The 15,718-nt window shown below is 39.2% G+C and overlaps 1 protein-coding gene across 5 annotated transcripts in view; it reads left to right on the top strand.

Moving 5' to 3' along the window:
* Positions 1 to 15,718, top strand: part of LOC124167698 (titin) — a 290,842-nt gene that overhangs the window by 81,657 nt on the left and 193,467 nt on the right. Inside the window, exon 1 of one of the 5 annotated variants that reach the window (XM_046545717.1) lies at positions 3,867 to 5,190. The exons of the other annotated variants lie outside the window; for them this stretch is intronic. Coding sequence (XP_046401673.1) covers positions 4,951 to 5,190 — 240 coding nt within the window. The 5' untranslated portion in view covers positions 3,867 to 4,950. Of the gene's footprint in view, positions 1 to 3,866; positions 5,191 to 15,718 lie in introns of those variants that run through there. 5 annotated transcript variants of the gene reach the window in all.

Here is a 15,718-nt window from a genome sequence, read left to right as displayed (position 1 = left end):
TTTTGCAGCATATATTCCAATGTGAAACGAATATTCTCTCGAATGCATTTACTGCTTTGAAATTGATTTCCTCCCTTGCACAATCAAGCCTCTTAAAGCCATGGTTTTAATTTCGTTAAGTATATAAGTATACTGTGTTCCCTTTTAATTTTTCATTCCGATGGAAGTTTCTGGAGTTAGCTTTTCTTTTCAATCGTGTGTGTAGAACCCACTTCTACTTAGGAGGCTACTTTATAGTTCAATTATTTTCCCAGATACTTATTCCTTTTTCATATCAGCATGCTTCATATTTTTGCTCTAAAGCAGGTGAAGGTGGTCATAACTTTTAACGTGCCCGAGTGAAGTTGTTGGCCAGGGTATGTCGTATGATTATATGATTCAGGGGAAATTATATTTATTTAAGATTGTATCTTGCTCCACATTTACTGAAGGAATCCTCTGATATACCTCAATACTATCAATATAGTTTTCACCACGTGGAGGAAGAATTATCAGAACCGTTTGCCTCATTTGTCCTACTCAGTGGTTAGAATAATTAATTTGGGCTACTATTTGGCTTGAGTGACTATGTTCTAAGACAGGAAATCCAACGATCATTTTTTCCTTCCAACTTTAATTGGAATTTGCATTTCCAGTCATCGGAACTAATCGAAGGTAATAATTGATTAATGATTGACGATTGCTTCTCCTACTGGCACCGTAATTCCTTTCTTGCAATGTAAAATTCTTACATGTGCATAGGGCCACACCATGATATCACATTATTCTTAAAAAAATTTCGATTTTATTTGGAGAAAAAATGAGGGATGGGTTGCAAACGCTCATGTTGATAGTGTGACTAAAAGCTTTAAAATATTTTGAAATATATGACATCATGTCATAATTAGTGATAATGATGAATATTCACAATGCCAGAGTGTAGAGAATACCAAGTTTGTAGTTTTATCACGAATAAAACCACTTATCTTGATAAATGTAGGGCTTGAAAGTAAAATGATATTTTGGTTTCGTTTATTGCTTTTCAGATCTCCCGGGACATTTTTTAAATCTATTATTTCTTTATTAATGCATCTCCGCCGTTTAAATCTTGATGCGTCTTCCGAGTGCTTTCTTTTAATTTTTGCTAACCTGAATTCTCTGAGCTCAAAAATAATATCGGCGTTGATTTTGGCGAAAGCCAACCCTAAGAGAAAAGAAAACACTGAGCGTGAATGCTAGAGTGAGTTGTCCGCCCAAGGAAGAGATAATGAATAATGATAATAAATAAACATAATGATAAATTGGAAGTGGCTACATGTGGCGGCAGAGAGAATTATCCGAGAGGGCTTGAAGGTTAAATATTATGTAGACAAATAAGCCAAAACAGGTGGATCATGTACTCTTTTCTTATTGGGTATTATCACTTAAAAGTTATATTTTCATTCCGCTGAGTAGTAAGGGTTCATTGATGAGAATAAGACGATTGTCGATGGAGGGAGTCATTTCTATTGCTTTCCGTAATCGGGGAACTGTTTTCTTGAATGAGTATCTTTGTACTTGACCCGTTCAAGTTTCCCCCCCCCGCCCCCAAAAAGGCGGCATTGCGGATAATTTGAATACCTCTCTCGTTAAAAAGATAAGATTACGATGAGATTGCTAACGGTATGTGATACGAGTGTTCGATAGCAAATGTATTTTATAAGCTAGGCTGTTACAGGTCAGGAAAACCAGAGTAATCAGGCAAAAGTCATGTTGAAAAGTCATATCTAAAAAGTTGAAATGGACATCAGGGGTATCAGGAAAAATGAATGCCATGACGTGCTAATCAAAAGAACTGCTGCGCTGTCGGCAGAGGGAGATCTTGAGTCTCTAAGAAACTCCCCAAGTATGCATTTGGAAATTTGGATGATAAGATTCCTTTTTTGTCTTTAATTGAGTTAGCAAAACAAACACATGGTAATGTAATGTCTTTATTAATTCATTTTGAAGACTTTCGTCGGATATGTAAGTTTAAATTTGGCTCCGTATTTTAACTTTTATAGGACTGAAATAAAATGTACAAGTTACTGTTTTTCTGCAAATCTGTGGTGTATAAATACATTTTGAAAAGGTTTCCAATTTATTTGAAGTATTTAGTATTTTTATGAATCATACTATTAAAGAATTCTGAGTAGTGGTCGAAGTCCCCCTTCGACCACTACACAGAATTGTTTAATGAAATGTTAAGGGAAAGGAAGCTTTTTTTCAAGGAAAAGGCAGGGAATTTGAATTTAAGAATCTTTTGAAACCCTGATAAGGTAGCAGGATTCTTAGGGGATTTTTTTACTTTGCCAGAAAGTGTAGGTAGTTGTATCATCAATAAGTCTATTTTAAATACTGTAAATTCGTGGACATTGAAGTTAAGGGGTTTGCCTTCGTCAAATTTTAAATTCTCTTAGTGTTTTCTGTCTCATTTGAACGATAATATTTAATCGAACGTTAAGTTAATGATGTTGGAAATATATCTTATCTGTCGGTTTTGGATAAAATACGGAATAACTGAATGTAATAACTATTTTGTGCTCGTTCTGCTCCTACCTCTCTATGAGGGCATTTATTTTCTTGCACAGTGGCGTAGCCAGGGGGGGGTCCGGGGTTCCGGACCCCCCCCCCCCGAAATATAAAAACACAATCATTTTTCTTCATAAAAGAAATCAAAATATTGAAAAATCATGAATTAAAAAAAATTCTTTTACAAAGAAGTTTCTTCACTATGAAAAGTGTTAAAATTAGTTTAAAACCCATTACTTAGCACCCTGTTTTTCAAAAATTTCCCCCCCTAGTTTTGAACCCCTCCAAACGAAATTCCTGGCTACGCCACTGGTCTTGCATGTAAGAATATAATCTTGAAACAGTGGAACTAAATGTGATGAATAAGATAAATCTTGGAAGGATGAATGAGATAAATTTTTTCGCCTAATCAAGATTGGGTGGAGGTGAATTGTTAAGCTGTTAGGATCCTTATCGAATTATTACGTCAGAATATTGTGCCGCCAAGCCTACATATCATAATAGATATGAAATAACCCCATCTTCTGGGATCGAGAAAGTCACCATTACAAGTACAGGAACTCAATCAAGACTTACTTACTGATGACCCTTAGTATCAATATTATCGCTTTTCATTCGTCGTCATGAAGGTATTTTTTGTGTTATTCTAGAAACGTTCATTGATAAATGGACGAAAGTATAACAGTCCATTAATTTATAATCTTTTTGAAGAAGTTAGCGAACGCAAATTTTGGAATTATGCCGTTTTCCTGAATTAGTTATTAGATTGAAATTCGTTCTGATATGCGAGTTACTATAAGTATTTAAACTTGAATATATGATTTGGTAATTTCGGATGGAATAAATTGGCCATAATTTTAACGCTCCAAATTGTTAATGACAATTTATTCTTCGACAGAATATCTTTAAATTATCGAAATCGCATATTTGAATGCGTAGGATTAGCATATTTCCTTCATGAAGATACCCAACTTGTATGGGGAAAAGTATGTAATCCTATCAGAAACTAGACTCTTCGTTCGCGCATTTATCTCGCGTGAGTATTATCTGGTCAAAACGTCGCTCTTATCTCCAAAAGTGTAGGTTTCATCTTTTGGATATGCGTTCATACGTCATGTTTGTACCTTTCAATCGGTGAGCGCTTATCAATATTGGTTGCATGAAAATCATGTTTGCTTGTCCCCGCGCTTTCAAGTCGTGTCTTCTTTCACGCTTACCGTTCGGCTTTTTTCGGGCAACATCGGATGTCTTCGTCCCAGTGGCGGGGAAAGGGCGAGCGGGCGGGCGGGCGGGCTGAAACTCGGAGTACGGCACGTTGTCTCTCAGTGAGGGGCAGAAACTCAATCGCGAAGGAGGTAACACGAAGACCGGCGGGGCCGGAGACGAGGGAGCACGCGCCGACACATTAGCCTAGGAAACAATTCGATCGCTGATGTGAGGAACATTCGACCATCCGTCCGGGAAGAATTTGTACCCTTTTACGACCTTTGACACAATTTTGCACCGTCACCTGCAAGTTTTGAAAGAAATGAATTGACATTGTGTGAAACAACACCTTGAAGCGAATTGCTTTGTGCTCCGGAGGCGTATTTGTTCATCAGTTTTTTTTAATACCCGAAGATTGCTTCGTCACCGCGTTCTATTTTCGCTGACTTGCCAAAACTTGGCGAAGGCCGGTGGAAGTGGACGAGACAAGAATAAAAAAAAACCGCAGACCGCAAACGACTATATACCGAAAGTTGGAATTGGATACATCGCTTTGTGATTCTCTCTGGAAGTTTTATCGAATTAAATCGCTCAAAAAAATCTCACATAATAAAATAGGACGAATTTAGGCTTTTTCAACGTGGTGTTTGTGTGCTTTTTTTGGCAGGTGAACGGTATATTACATCAGCCGGTGCGATGGGAAACGAGTGATTTTTTTGTGACAAATTAATTGTGTTTGGCGGTGTGTCTTTTTTTGGAAGTGTGGGATCTCATTGTGTTGGCGCCAGCAGCCTCCGGTGTGACGAAGACGATTCGATTAGACGGAACGCTAAATTATTTCACCACAACTTGTGCAAAAAAACCTCGTAGAATAACCGGGGAACTGAATTTTTCGACTCCCTCGTGAAACTCGAGCGCGGTAGCTCTTCTCCCTTCCGAAGTTTGATTCCATCCAGTGCGGATAAATGCGTATCGTGTCGTTACCCCCTCAAATTTCGTCTAACCCTGAAAAAAGTAGCCGATAGATTACTATTTAACTCTCGCGAAAAAAAGAAAACAAATCGATCAACGACCGAACATAAATATTCAATTCGAGTGCTTGACCTGCGACCCGGAGTTCCAGGAAGGGAGCGTTGGGCCTCTTTCGTTTTGGCACGTCGGGAAAGCCCTGATCAGTGACTGGAAGAGACAAGGAGAAGAAAAGAGTAAAACGCGATGGAGGAGTCGGTAGACTCTTCGGAAGTGCACACGTCGCACCCGCGGACCTCCCTGTCCTCGACCTCCTCGGCCGGCGGCGCGATCTTGGTGTCGGACGGGGGAGGCGGGGTGTCCGTCCTCAACGGCCATCACCATGGGGAATCGCCGCTCGGCTCCAAGAACCCACCGCCGACGACCACCATTAGTACCATCGCGGTGCAAAGTGGGGACACGAGGATCGTCATTGCCCTCCTGCAAGTAGGTGGCCATATGTTTACCGAGCTCGGAATAATGTAAACACAATCAATGTCGCACCATCCCTTCAATTCAAAGGTTCCTGTAATGTCATATTTAACGTTCATCAGGCTTGGTTTACAGCTTTACCTATAGTCCAAATGCGGCAAGATGCCATGCAGGAGGATCTTTATTTTGCGATGTAAATAGCCTCGATTCGAATATGGTGGCAATATAATTCCATTTGGGTAATTTAATCGGTGATGAATTTTAAAGTCGATGTTGCTATCTCTCCTCATAAATTTAATTTGACTTATTATCACATAAATTACATTTACGTAATTTAATTACTTAATATTCGTGAAAATTACTTACATTTCTCCCCTTGTAAATGAAACACGTGTGTGCTTTAGGAATACGCATTGCCATATTTTCCTTTGGTGTTAATTGTAATGTTAATATTATTGCGTTACAACACGAATGTTTTGAAATTTCTCGTTGCGAGGCCAATGCTCAAAGCGGCCGCCTGCACTGAATGAGTATTCATCATTTTTGAATTGCTTATTTAGTTTTTAGACATCGAGGAGCAGATTAGAAGCCGTTCCATTGGTGCCGTAAACTTTATATCTTGGATTCAGTTCCAAGTATCACGTCCAATAATATTCAGCTCATTTCCGACACGAATATTTAAGAAGAGTTTCCGAAGTCAAGTTCTGAGGTGAAATCAAAACGCGTCTCGCATCAAATGATAACTTGCATGTTCATGTACTTGTGTGTGTTTTTCTGCGAAGGCGCCATCTATGACCCTTCGGAATTCAAGAATGTCCTAAGTAGTTATTTTTATTTACTCCTAGATTTGTCTGGAAAAAATCAGTAGAATATACGATGTGGTCCGTAACGATCATTACTTGTGGGCTGTAAAAATGAATTTATTTGATCAAAAGTGTAATGTTGCCGTAAACCTATTTTAACACGTAAGATAGAACAAGAAGACCAAAGCTAAGTGACTGAAAGGCCCAGCATCACTTTTTTTTAGTGATTATTGGAAATCTCTCACCGCAACGGAGTGAAATTCTGGTGGATATCTACGTGAATTAAATTTCAGGGGGGTCTGTCTATATTTTCTCGCGGCTATGTATGTGAAGAGTTTTCTTCTGCTTCGGTGAGGTGAAATGGCAAAAATGATTGGGTGACGCAGCTCTTCTTGCCTCCACTGTTAGAGCTATGATCGTGTCCGCCGCATAGGCTTCGAGTGTGGTGGCACGCGTCAGCGCTCCTTTGGTATACGCCCGCCCACGCCGCGCCGCGATCTTCACGTGTTACCTCGCGCCCCTCCCCCACCCAACTCCCCATGTGTCCCCACAACAACTCCTGCCCCGCCCCTCGCTATGCGTGACAGCTCTCGTGCCTCTGGAGCTTTTTCCATCGGATGTTGAACTGCTTGTCAATCTTACGCTTTTATTGTTTACCTTGGCTATTTTTTCTATCGAGAGAACATTGTCAGCGCTCCGTGGGATCTCTGTTGATCATTCGCTTCTCTGCCGGTCATTCAATACTGCCGAAAAGGAACACGGTTGTCTGGCTGACCATCATTATTTCTATAAATCTGTTCGCGTGCGATTTATTCGGATATCTTTGAGAACAGAATTTGCAACACATTTCCCTCTATGAGATTGGCCTCTAACGGGTCTACCATTAGCAACTGCAAATATTGGTTTGGCCCCAATGCAGAGCGTAACCTCGGAGACGAGAGGCGATCATTTCTGTCAGGACACTTCAGGAATTCACGTCTAATTCAGATAGGCGATTTCTGCCACTTTGGGTTTGCCTCTTACAATCTCTCGCTCGTACTCGAGCCAATAATGCTTACCAGTAACGTATAAGGCGATGGATTAATACTAGTAGGTGTAAAGATGAAATTTTGTACAAAGAACTATTGATTTCGAGAGATAAAATTAATATTACATTTGACGATTACTATGTATATATTTTTCGGCCAATTGGTACTGAAATTCCGTTTCCGCGCGATTTTATAATTTCGCAGCGCCGGGAGAATTGTGTGTAGGTCAACTTTTACTAATTGAATGAAATGAATCGGGAGAAATCGTTCCATTTTGATCCATCATTTGCCTGTTATGCAAATGAATGCATAATTAGGCGTGTAATTTCTTTCGCGGTTTAAAATTGGGCTTAGAAAATTATACTTAATCGTTTTATAGTGCCGAAAGATGTCTCCAGTTGAAGAACCTAATAGATTTTCTTAATCATATTCTCGTTTAGGGTTTGCATAGCTCATGGAAAATGGAGCTCGGTTTAAAAATCAGCCTTCAGAATAGGTTATTTCTGCTGTGTTAGAGTTAGGTAGAATAGTCAATCAGGATGCGGTATTCTATCAATTTTATTTCTGCTAACAATAAGTATTGAGTTCCACTCCTGACATTGTTTTCAGATCCATTTACCTTTGTCGTAAAATTTTTCGCGTACATTTACTATGTTTTTTCGAAAGGCTTTAATAAGTGTATGATGAAATAATCTGTTTGCATTCAAAATGATCGCATTGATTGCAAAAATTATGAAGTCAAAAATGAGGTTCTCCTCTCCAAAATCATTCTTGTCATCACTCCAAAAAGCGAATAGGAATTGAAAAATGCTTCGAATCTAGTTAAACCGTTATCATTTAGTAATTTAGCTATGGTTGATTCCCTCGAAGCTGCTTGGCCACCGGAACACGGAAGGTTTTGTATTTCATTCACCGCTCTTTAACAAAAATAGATATAGGAATTGTTTCATGTCGCCAAGAAAACAACGATCAAATATGATTTCTATCGCGCTCCGTGGGACCCTCATAAAATGTTATCAAAAGAGAATCGAAAATTTTTACATGTCATGTATTCAAAGATGAAACTCAATTTCAATTTCATTCAGCTACAAACGTCAGTCGTCCCTTTCACCGTTTCCACTATCTCAATTGATGATCATCCCCTTCTATTCTAATGTTGATGCTGTCGTGTCTTTTTTTTTGTGGTCCATCCTGCCACATTTCGTTCGTGTGACTTTGTTGCACATGTACCTCCGACCTTCGGTGTGGAAGGGACGCAGGCAGGTACTGTTAGGATCGGGTGCAGAAAAACAGGGAGGGTGGGGAGACGAGAGGTTGACACGGAGCAAGACGCATGGGGCGGGCGTCGATGGGGCAGGCAGATAGTGGGATGGTGGGACACGCCTCCTTGCCCCATGCAGACCCCTTCTCCCCTGTTGCGGCCCGCAAGTGCCGGCGGAGCCTGATGCATAATGCATGGGCGACGGAACATTGGCAAGGGCCGGCATTCCGCGCCTATGTGTATTTGTCGTCTCTCGCGGAGGTCACGCGCCTGTGATTTTCCCACTGTAGCGTCTTCCATTTATTTATCGTCTCGCACCCGCCTTACCTTAAAAATCATTTATTTTTAAATTATGGGGATGGTCAGTATCAAGAGGGCCCTCAAATTCAGCCGGCTTGTTTCTGTTTCCTACCCTGGGGCTTAGGGAAAGTGGGGGGTCGTTTACGAAGAAAACTGGGGTTATTATTTCGTTTATATAACCGTTATTTTAACGCCATGTGATCTACGTTTACTTAATACCCTGCGAGCCACCGCTACGGTGTTTGGCAGGGGGTGCAACATGCAGCGTGCAATAGGATTCCCACATGCACACCACACGGTACAAAAAACGTTACACATACTAACAAATGATACTACCACGTTAATGCAAAGACAAAACTTGCCAACTACTCATTAAGGTAATCTGCCAATAAAGCAAAAATACACAAAACATGCTGTTAGAAATATTAAGAAAAATTAACTGTAGTGAGTAAGGAGTTGGACGTAGAAAGGCCATGAGCATTGAGCACCCTCTGGAATTTCATTACGATCGCACAGTAAATTAGAGCACAGTTTTGCTAGCAGAAAGTGATATGAGAAATACGCATTCGCTCGAGTGTTATGTGATACGCTACTTTACGGTAGCGTGCGTCGTTATAGCGGTATGATGGTAAAGAAGAATCGTATTTTAGTTGCGTTCATTTGTGCCGATGATGGCGGCTTGTTAAGTGGAAAAAGTTATGATTTACCATTTCCAATAATGATTTACATTCTTCCAAATTATTGCGACATTCGTGGGAGCGCTGATCGTTTTCGTCTACATTAAGTGTGTTCTCTATGTGTCTGCTTGCCATCCTTCTCACAAGAGGTTGAATATCGTCCCTTTTGGTGTTCTGAAGCTTCAGAAACTTTAGCCGCCTGTTGGCTTTCTCAATCCTGCGTGTGGATTAGGTTGATATTTTCTTGCATTCTGTCAAAACGTCAATAGCTTTCATATTTTGACTTAATTTAAAAGTAATGGTTTCACCTTTATTTTGAAAATTCTGTGCTCTGAATGCCCTTGTTTAAATAATGGGTTTATATCATTGGTGATAAATACTGTTTTTGTATTGTGTAACGAGCAAGGGGCACATTTATTACGTGGACGATTACTTCGTTGGTATTTTATATTTTTCAGCATTATGCCTCCTGTTTTTTTATCCTTATTTTATTTCATACGTTGGAGTCTTTTCACGAGCGAATGTTTTGGATAATTTAAAAATAGTTATTGCCTTTTAAAGAGCTTGCATGAACGAATTATTACTCCAATTCAAGGTGTCATCCACATTTTCATTATGGTAGTAGCCCGAGAATTTTGAGGTGTCTTGGTTTTTTCCTCTGCTTGATGATGTCCTTTGATGTTACATTGAATGAGTCATCATTCAGTTCTTTATCTTTAATTCAAGAAAACTCGTATGCTTGATGAGTGAAACGACTCCTCTCGCTGTTGTTATCTACTATTGACTTTCGTAGCTCGTGAATGTAAGTGCCTCGCTGTACTCCATTCCTTTCCGGAATTTATCTGATCGATTTATTATTTTTTCTACTTTGATAAGCGACGGATTATTCGGAGTGAATGAATTTGACACTTATCAGAGAAACTCTCTGGGGATGAACTCTCGTCCTCAATTACAAATTTTCATTTTATCATACGCTGCACAATGTTTATGTATGAATACTTTTTCGTATTAATTGGGCGCACTCTCGTGAGAAAATCACGAAAAGTTATTTATTTCATCGCACAGTTTCGAAGTAGGACTTCAGCATGTGTATCGGTATTTTCATCGGCATGTAAATAATGTTATAAAAAAGGACGAAAGGTACAGCCCCTACTTTATGGCCTTTAGGGCATTTTCCGTGTGTGATTCTCATGTATTAAGTAAAGTCAAGGCATACTTTTGAACTACTTCGGTAATCTTACCTACTACTTCGATTATTATCACTGTAATTCAGTCTCGCGCATTTGACTTAAATCATCGATTATTTCGTTAAACTAGTATGCAATATATTTATATTCAATTATATACTTCAGGAACTTATATTGTGTTACAAAACAGATGGTTTTGGAAGTACGATTTTTTGCAATTTAATATGTTTCATTTTCTCATTTGTAATCATAAAATAATAAACACTCTGCATTTTTCTGCCACTACCCTTACCATAAGCGTTATGCGTGCATTCCGAAATATTTGTTAAGTTTTTACGTTGTTACGTCTGTGTTGTGTGAACGTTTGTCTGGTGGAGGGGTCGTTCGTTCTTCTTTCCATTCCTCTCAGTCGTATTTCTCAACTCCCTCAGCGTCCAGGTCGAGCGGTACTTACTCCCTCCTTTTCCTCCTCTCCCCCTGACGTGTTTCCTCCTTGCAGGAAGAATAATTTCATGCCGTCAACCTAAGCCATTTGTATGCATTTAAGTAGTTTTTTTTCCCCTTCCGTCGCGACCTCCGCCGGTTCCCCCTTGAGAGCCTCGGCGTCTTACGAGTCAATCGTTGCGGTGCTCCCCTTTCTTTTCGTTCTTTTGAGTCCTCCCGCGTCCTTGCTCCGATCCATTTCCTTTGCCTCACCTCCTCTCGTCTTACTCCCTCTCTGTTACTCCCCACAGCTTCTCTCTATCTTCGAGGAACTGTTATAATCCGGGAGCCATACTTGCAGTAATTCATTCTTGAAGAAAGTGCGATTTTTAAGTCATGTGATTCGATTCGTGATTTATGCCTCTCGATGGATTCCTCTGTCGTGGACGGGGCCGGTTCTAGATATTTTTCTAGTGCAAGCGAACAACATTCAGCCCCTACCCCCCTCAAAAATAATCTGAGAGGTAGTAGGGATTCTCTCTTGGTGTATTTTAAAATAAATACTAATACAATTAGGAATTAGGGTCGAGACTTAAATATTAGCGTGAACTTAGAGTGTGATTGTTCTTATGAATTGAATTTGATATTTTTAGGGCTTAAAAACCAGCGCTGACGCGCCCCCTTTTGCTTGGATCCCTACGCGGCCGCGTATTTCGCTTACCGCTTAATCCGGCCGCTATTGGATAGAGCTATCCTTCATATTAATCTTTAATGACATCAGTGTTGTGGTTTTGTGTATTTTTACGGAGAATTTCAGGTTATTTTATTTGCGAATCTGGGGTATTTTTGCGACATTAGGTTTATTTTTTTGTATAGAGGTGTTCCGTTTTGTCAAATCAACCGTTCATCAACCGAACTTATAGGTGAGTGATAAGTTTTAGCATAGAATAAGTAATATACTTACTCTATGGTTTTAGTGAACGTTTGTCCGTCTTCAACCCTCATTGAAGTGACAATTTTTTATGAGCGATACTGCATGGCATAGTATGATAAGATATGACGAAAACACTTCAGAAACCTTTTTTTCTGGAGTGCGTAAGGCTATTTCTTTCATCGCATAGTTTCGAAACAGATCTTCAACATACGTATCGGTATTTTCATTAGCATGTAAATTATGTTAGAAAAAGGAGGAATGGTGCTCCTACTTTATGGCCTTTTGTGAAGTTCTTAAAGATTGAGCTGTTGGGAATAGATGTGCGATTTTCCTTGTCTCATTCTTATGCTTTCGCGTCTAGTGAATCTCAATGGGAAGCTGAGTATTTAATGTTTATTTAACACAACTCTACCAGGTGGTTTCGATCGACAATCAGCAGTGAATATGCCCACGGTACTTCAGCGGTTTGAAGATAGAAAGCATGAAGCGGTAACTGTGATTTAAAAAAAGTGTAATATGGTGTTGTAAGGCCATTTGCGCATTAATTATTAAACCATTTACCGTTATGATTAATTCATATTAAAAATAAAACTTGTCCTTTTTTGTAGTAGACTAATGGTTACTTATCGAATACAAACGCCATTTTCTTTATAATATCCATCCTGTCATAGTGATTCGACCAGAGACTTGCTCCTTCCTAAGTTTTTCCCCCGAGACTCCTCTGCCTTTGTTATTCCTCCTCTCACCTGTGGGCTTGCCTGCCGTAAAGTAATAGCTTTCCCATCTTTTGACCTCGAGAGTCACACCCTTGCCTGTTTTTGCTGTGTTTGGTTCGTCTGACCCTACCTTTTTAGAAACTACCTGGAAATCTTCTGCCTCGCGTTTGAAAGGAACTCGGAAGACCGGTCTAGTGAATGACTTCATGAGGGTGGTCCAAAAGAAATTGATTTTTAAGTGCTCTTTCAATGCTAATTATACAATCGTGTTGCACCGGTATATCGTCTTTCATCCGTGACTTATTTCATAGCGCCTCGCTTATGTATCTGCCTATCATAATTAGTTGGAAAAGTCGTTGCTGCACTGCTTTAGCAATTTTATTATTCCATATCTCTCCTCATAAAAGAGTTAAAACGGATCTATGGCAAATTTTTAAAACAAGTTTAAAGTTAATATCTTATAAAATATGGACCACAGTGACACTTTCCTCCAACAGCGATCATTTATTCTTACGCCTAGTTCTGTTGGTGGTGTAATAATAATGCCCTTCAGAATATATTCTAACAATCTGAATATTCCCTTTCATTATTTTCACTTCTTGTTGTGTGCCTCGGGACTATTTTACGAACGCAAATGCCATTTGTAAATTTTCCATTGATCGCAGTTGTTCAGATTGCCTATCATTATGGATGAGCTGCTTTTCATAACCCCATCTCTTCACGACTTCTCGGCATTTAACTTTTTCGTCCCCATATAGCAAAGTTTTCTTGTGATTTTCTCTTCGGTTCTCTTTGATTTGTTATTGAGTGAATTACGAATGCAAAACGGGGTGTAAAATTATTTTTACGGCCATTTGAGTATCTTCCTTTTCTACATGTGTTACGAATTGCTAGTTCTATCCATTTTTCTTTTTTCTAGTTTTAGAAGAGGCAACAGTTTTTGACAAGCGTATAACATAACTAAATAAATAATAGGTAGCATAAAAGCAGAGTCGTCGATAAGAAGACAGTCCACGAAAACAATTCTCTGCTTTTCGTACAAATTTAGCTTTAGTACCTTTCACCGCCCTCCCGCCGTTTACGAATGTTCTTTCTTGTTATTTCTCCGGTCCTCCCGCTCGGAGTTGGGTCCAAAGGGTCTCCTCGCAGGCCCTCATTTGTGTTTAGAGCGTCCCTGTGTTCTGCTTCCCTTCCACCAAAACGTCACACTGCTAAGGTAAACGTGGGAGTCTGAGTGGTGGCTTTTAAGCCTACTGCTATTCCCATCGCACCGACCCACGCCACGGCTCCCTTTTGTCTCCTCCTCTTGTCTATCGCCCAGGTTACGCATCCGGCGTTCGATGTCTGCTCATGTCTCGATCTGTTCGTCGGCGTGCTTGATGTCCCCACTTCCTCCGCCGTCCCATTAGTAGGCTTCGCCCTGTTATGTAGATGCTAGCCCTTCCATGTGGGACAAGTGGTCAACGAGCAGCGGAAGGAATTACCAGTGCGTGATGCCAATCTTTCCCCAATCTTTGTAATTTGTTTACTTCAAGCTTTGGATGACTTCAGTTACAAGCAAACTTCAGTTAAAAGCAAATGTGTGTGCCGTACTTGCTTCGGATTTTAGTTCACAACAACTTAAACAATTTCCCGCTCAAGTTCCACGTCTTTCCTGTGAGTGCGAATTGCTCAAACTTGGCCTATGTCACAATTTTTGGTGAAGCTGCCCAAGTATATTAATCTTGGATTCGTAAACTTCCTTTTTTATATACAAGACGAATATCAAAGCTTTTTCATTGCTGGTTGGTCCATCTTATCATTCTTGTCACTCGTTTTTACTATCTTGCTGGACCTTTGGCTAGCATGTCACAGAGTTACCATGCAATACTTATCCTTTCCTCAATTTGTTCTGAATAAATTCCTTTTTATAGTTCAGGTTCTTTGTAAGTGTTCGTTCCATGCTGGCTAAATATGGGAGATGTGGCGAGCGGAAGAAAGCGAAACATATTGCCTAGTTTCTCCGTGTTGCTATATTGTTACACTTCCCTTAATTCCATATATTTTAATTTCAAACATATAAGAAGGATTTTTCCCACTTATATGTACATTATCGAGTTAGTAGGTGCGAGACATAGTTTAAAACTTAAATTAATTCCACGAGCTTGTGTTTTGTGAAATCCATAGCTATATTTTTAAGCGTTATGATATTTTTATGATCATTGACCTGCTTGAATAAATTATCTTTTACATACATATTTCCATTAAAATCATCATCGAATTTTTTATAAGTGGAAAATTGGAAAATCATGTAAAATTTTATTGTATTCACATATTCTCAGTCTCTCATATCTGTTAGTTGTCCTATCCTTTTTTAAAAATTAGAATCCCATAAAGTTGCATTCATTCTGTGGACGTTCTTTGGCGTGATTTTCTTTTTATGCTGGGATAGATGATTTCATTTTGAAATCTGTAGTTATAAAAGCAACGTGGGCCCAATTAGGAGTTGATTTTTCTCGGTGGTCAAACTCGATGGTTTAAGGCCTGAAAAAAGCATAACTCGTGCCGCTGGATGAACACGCTATCCTCGAGTCGCATTTCACGTATTTTTATCACTCTCGACCTTCACTTTTCACTTGTTTACTCCTTTCCACGCGGCGTCAAGTCTACTGAATAAACCCGAAAAACATATTTAAGATTTTTTTATTCGTATGAAACGTGCGAAGGGCACAAGTTCTTATTTTTGTGCGTTTTATTGCGTAATAATTGGTTAGGAAGGACACTTACCTTCCTCTTTGTATACTTACTCGAATTTCATGTGATCAATAATATTCTGAAAATTGTACTATATTTTTGGGCCTAAATTATAATAAATGCCTACTTATCTAACTTACAAAGCGTCTTGATAACATGATGAAAGTAATTAAATAACTTAAACCTCAAAATTATCGGCAACGATTTTAGTATGTATTCGTGCTTTACCATGCAGTACATTTTTCGAATTGATTATTATATATGATTTCTCCTTATAATGTAGCGAATTATTTTGGTCATTAATTAAATTTTTTAATATAAATAAATTGTATATGTCTTGGGTACGTAAATTTATGAGTAAAATACCTTGTCGTTGTGATTCCTATTTCTATAGAGCTAAGCAATATTTCTGGGGTATCCTTTTTCATTAATTATAGTAATTAATCATCGACCTGAAGGTTGAGCGTGGCTGGAGTATTCA

The sequence above is a fragment of the Ischnura elegans genome, chromosome 1, assembly GCF_921293095.1.
Source record: "Ischnura elegans chromosome 1, ioIscEleg1.1, whole genome shotgun sequence".
In the NCBI taxonomy this organism is placed as follows: Eukaryota; Metazoa; Arthropoda; class Insecta; order Odonata; family Coenagrionidae; genus Ischnura; species Ischnura elegans.
This window is presented reverse-complemented; position numbering and strand designations above follow the sequence as displayed.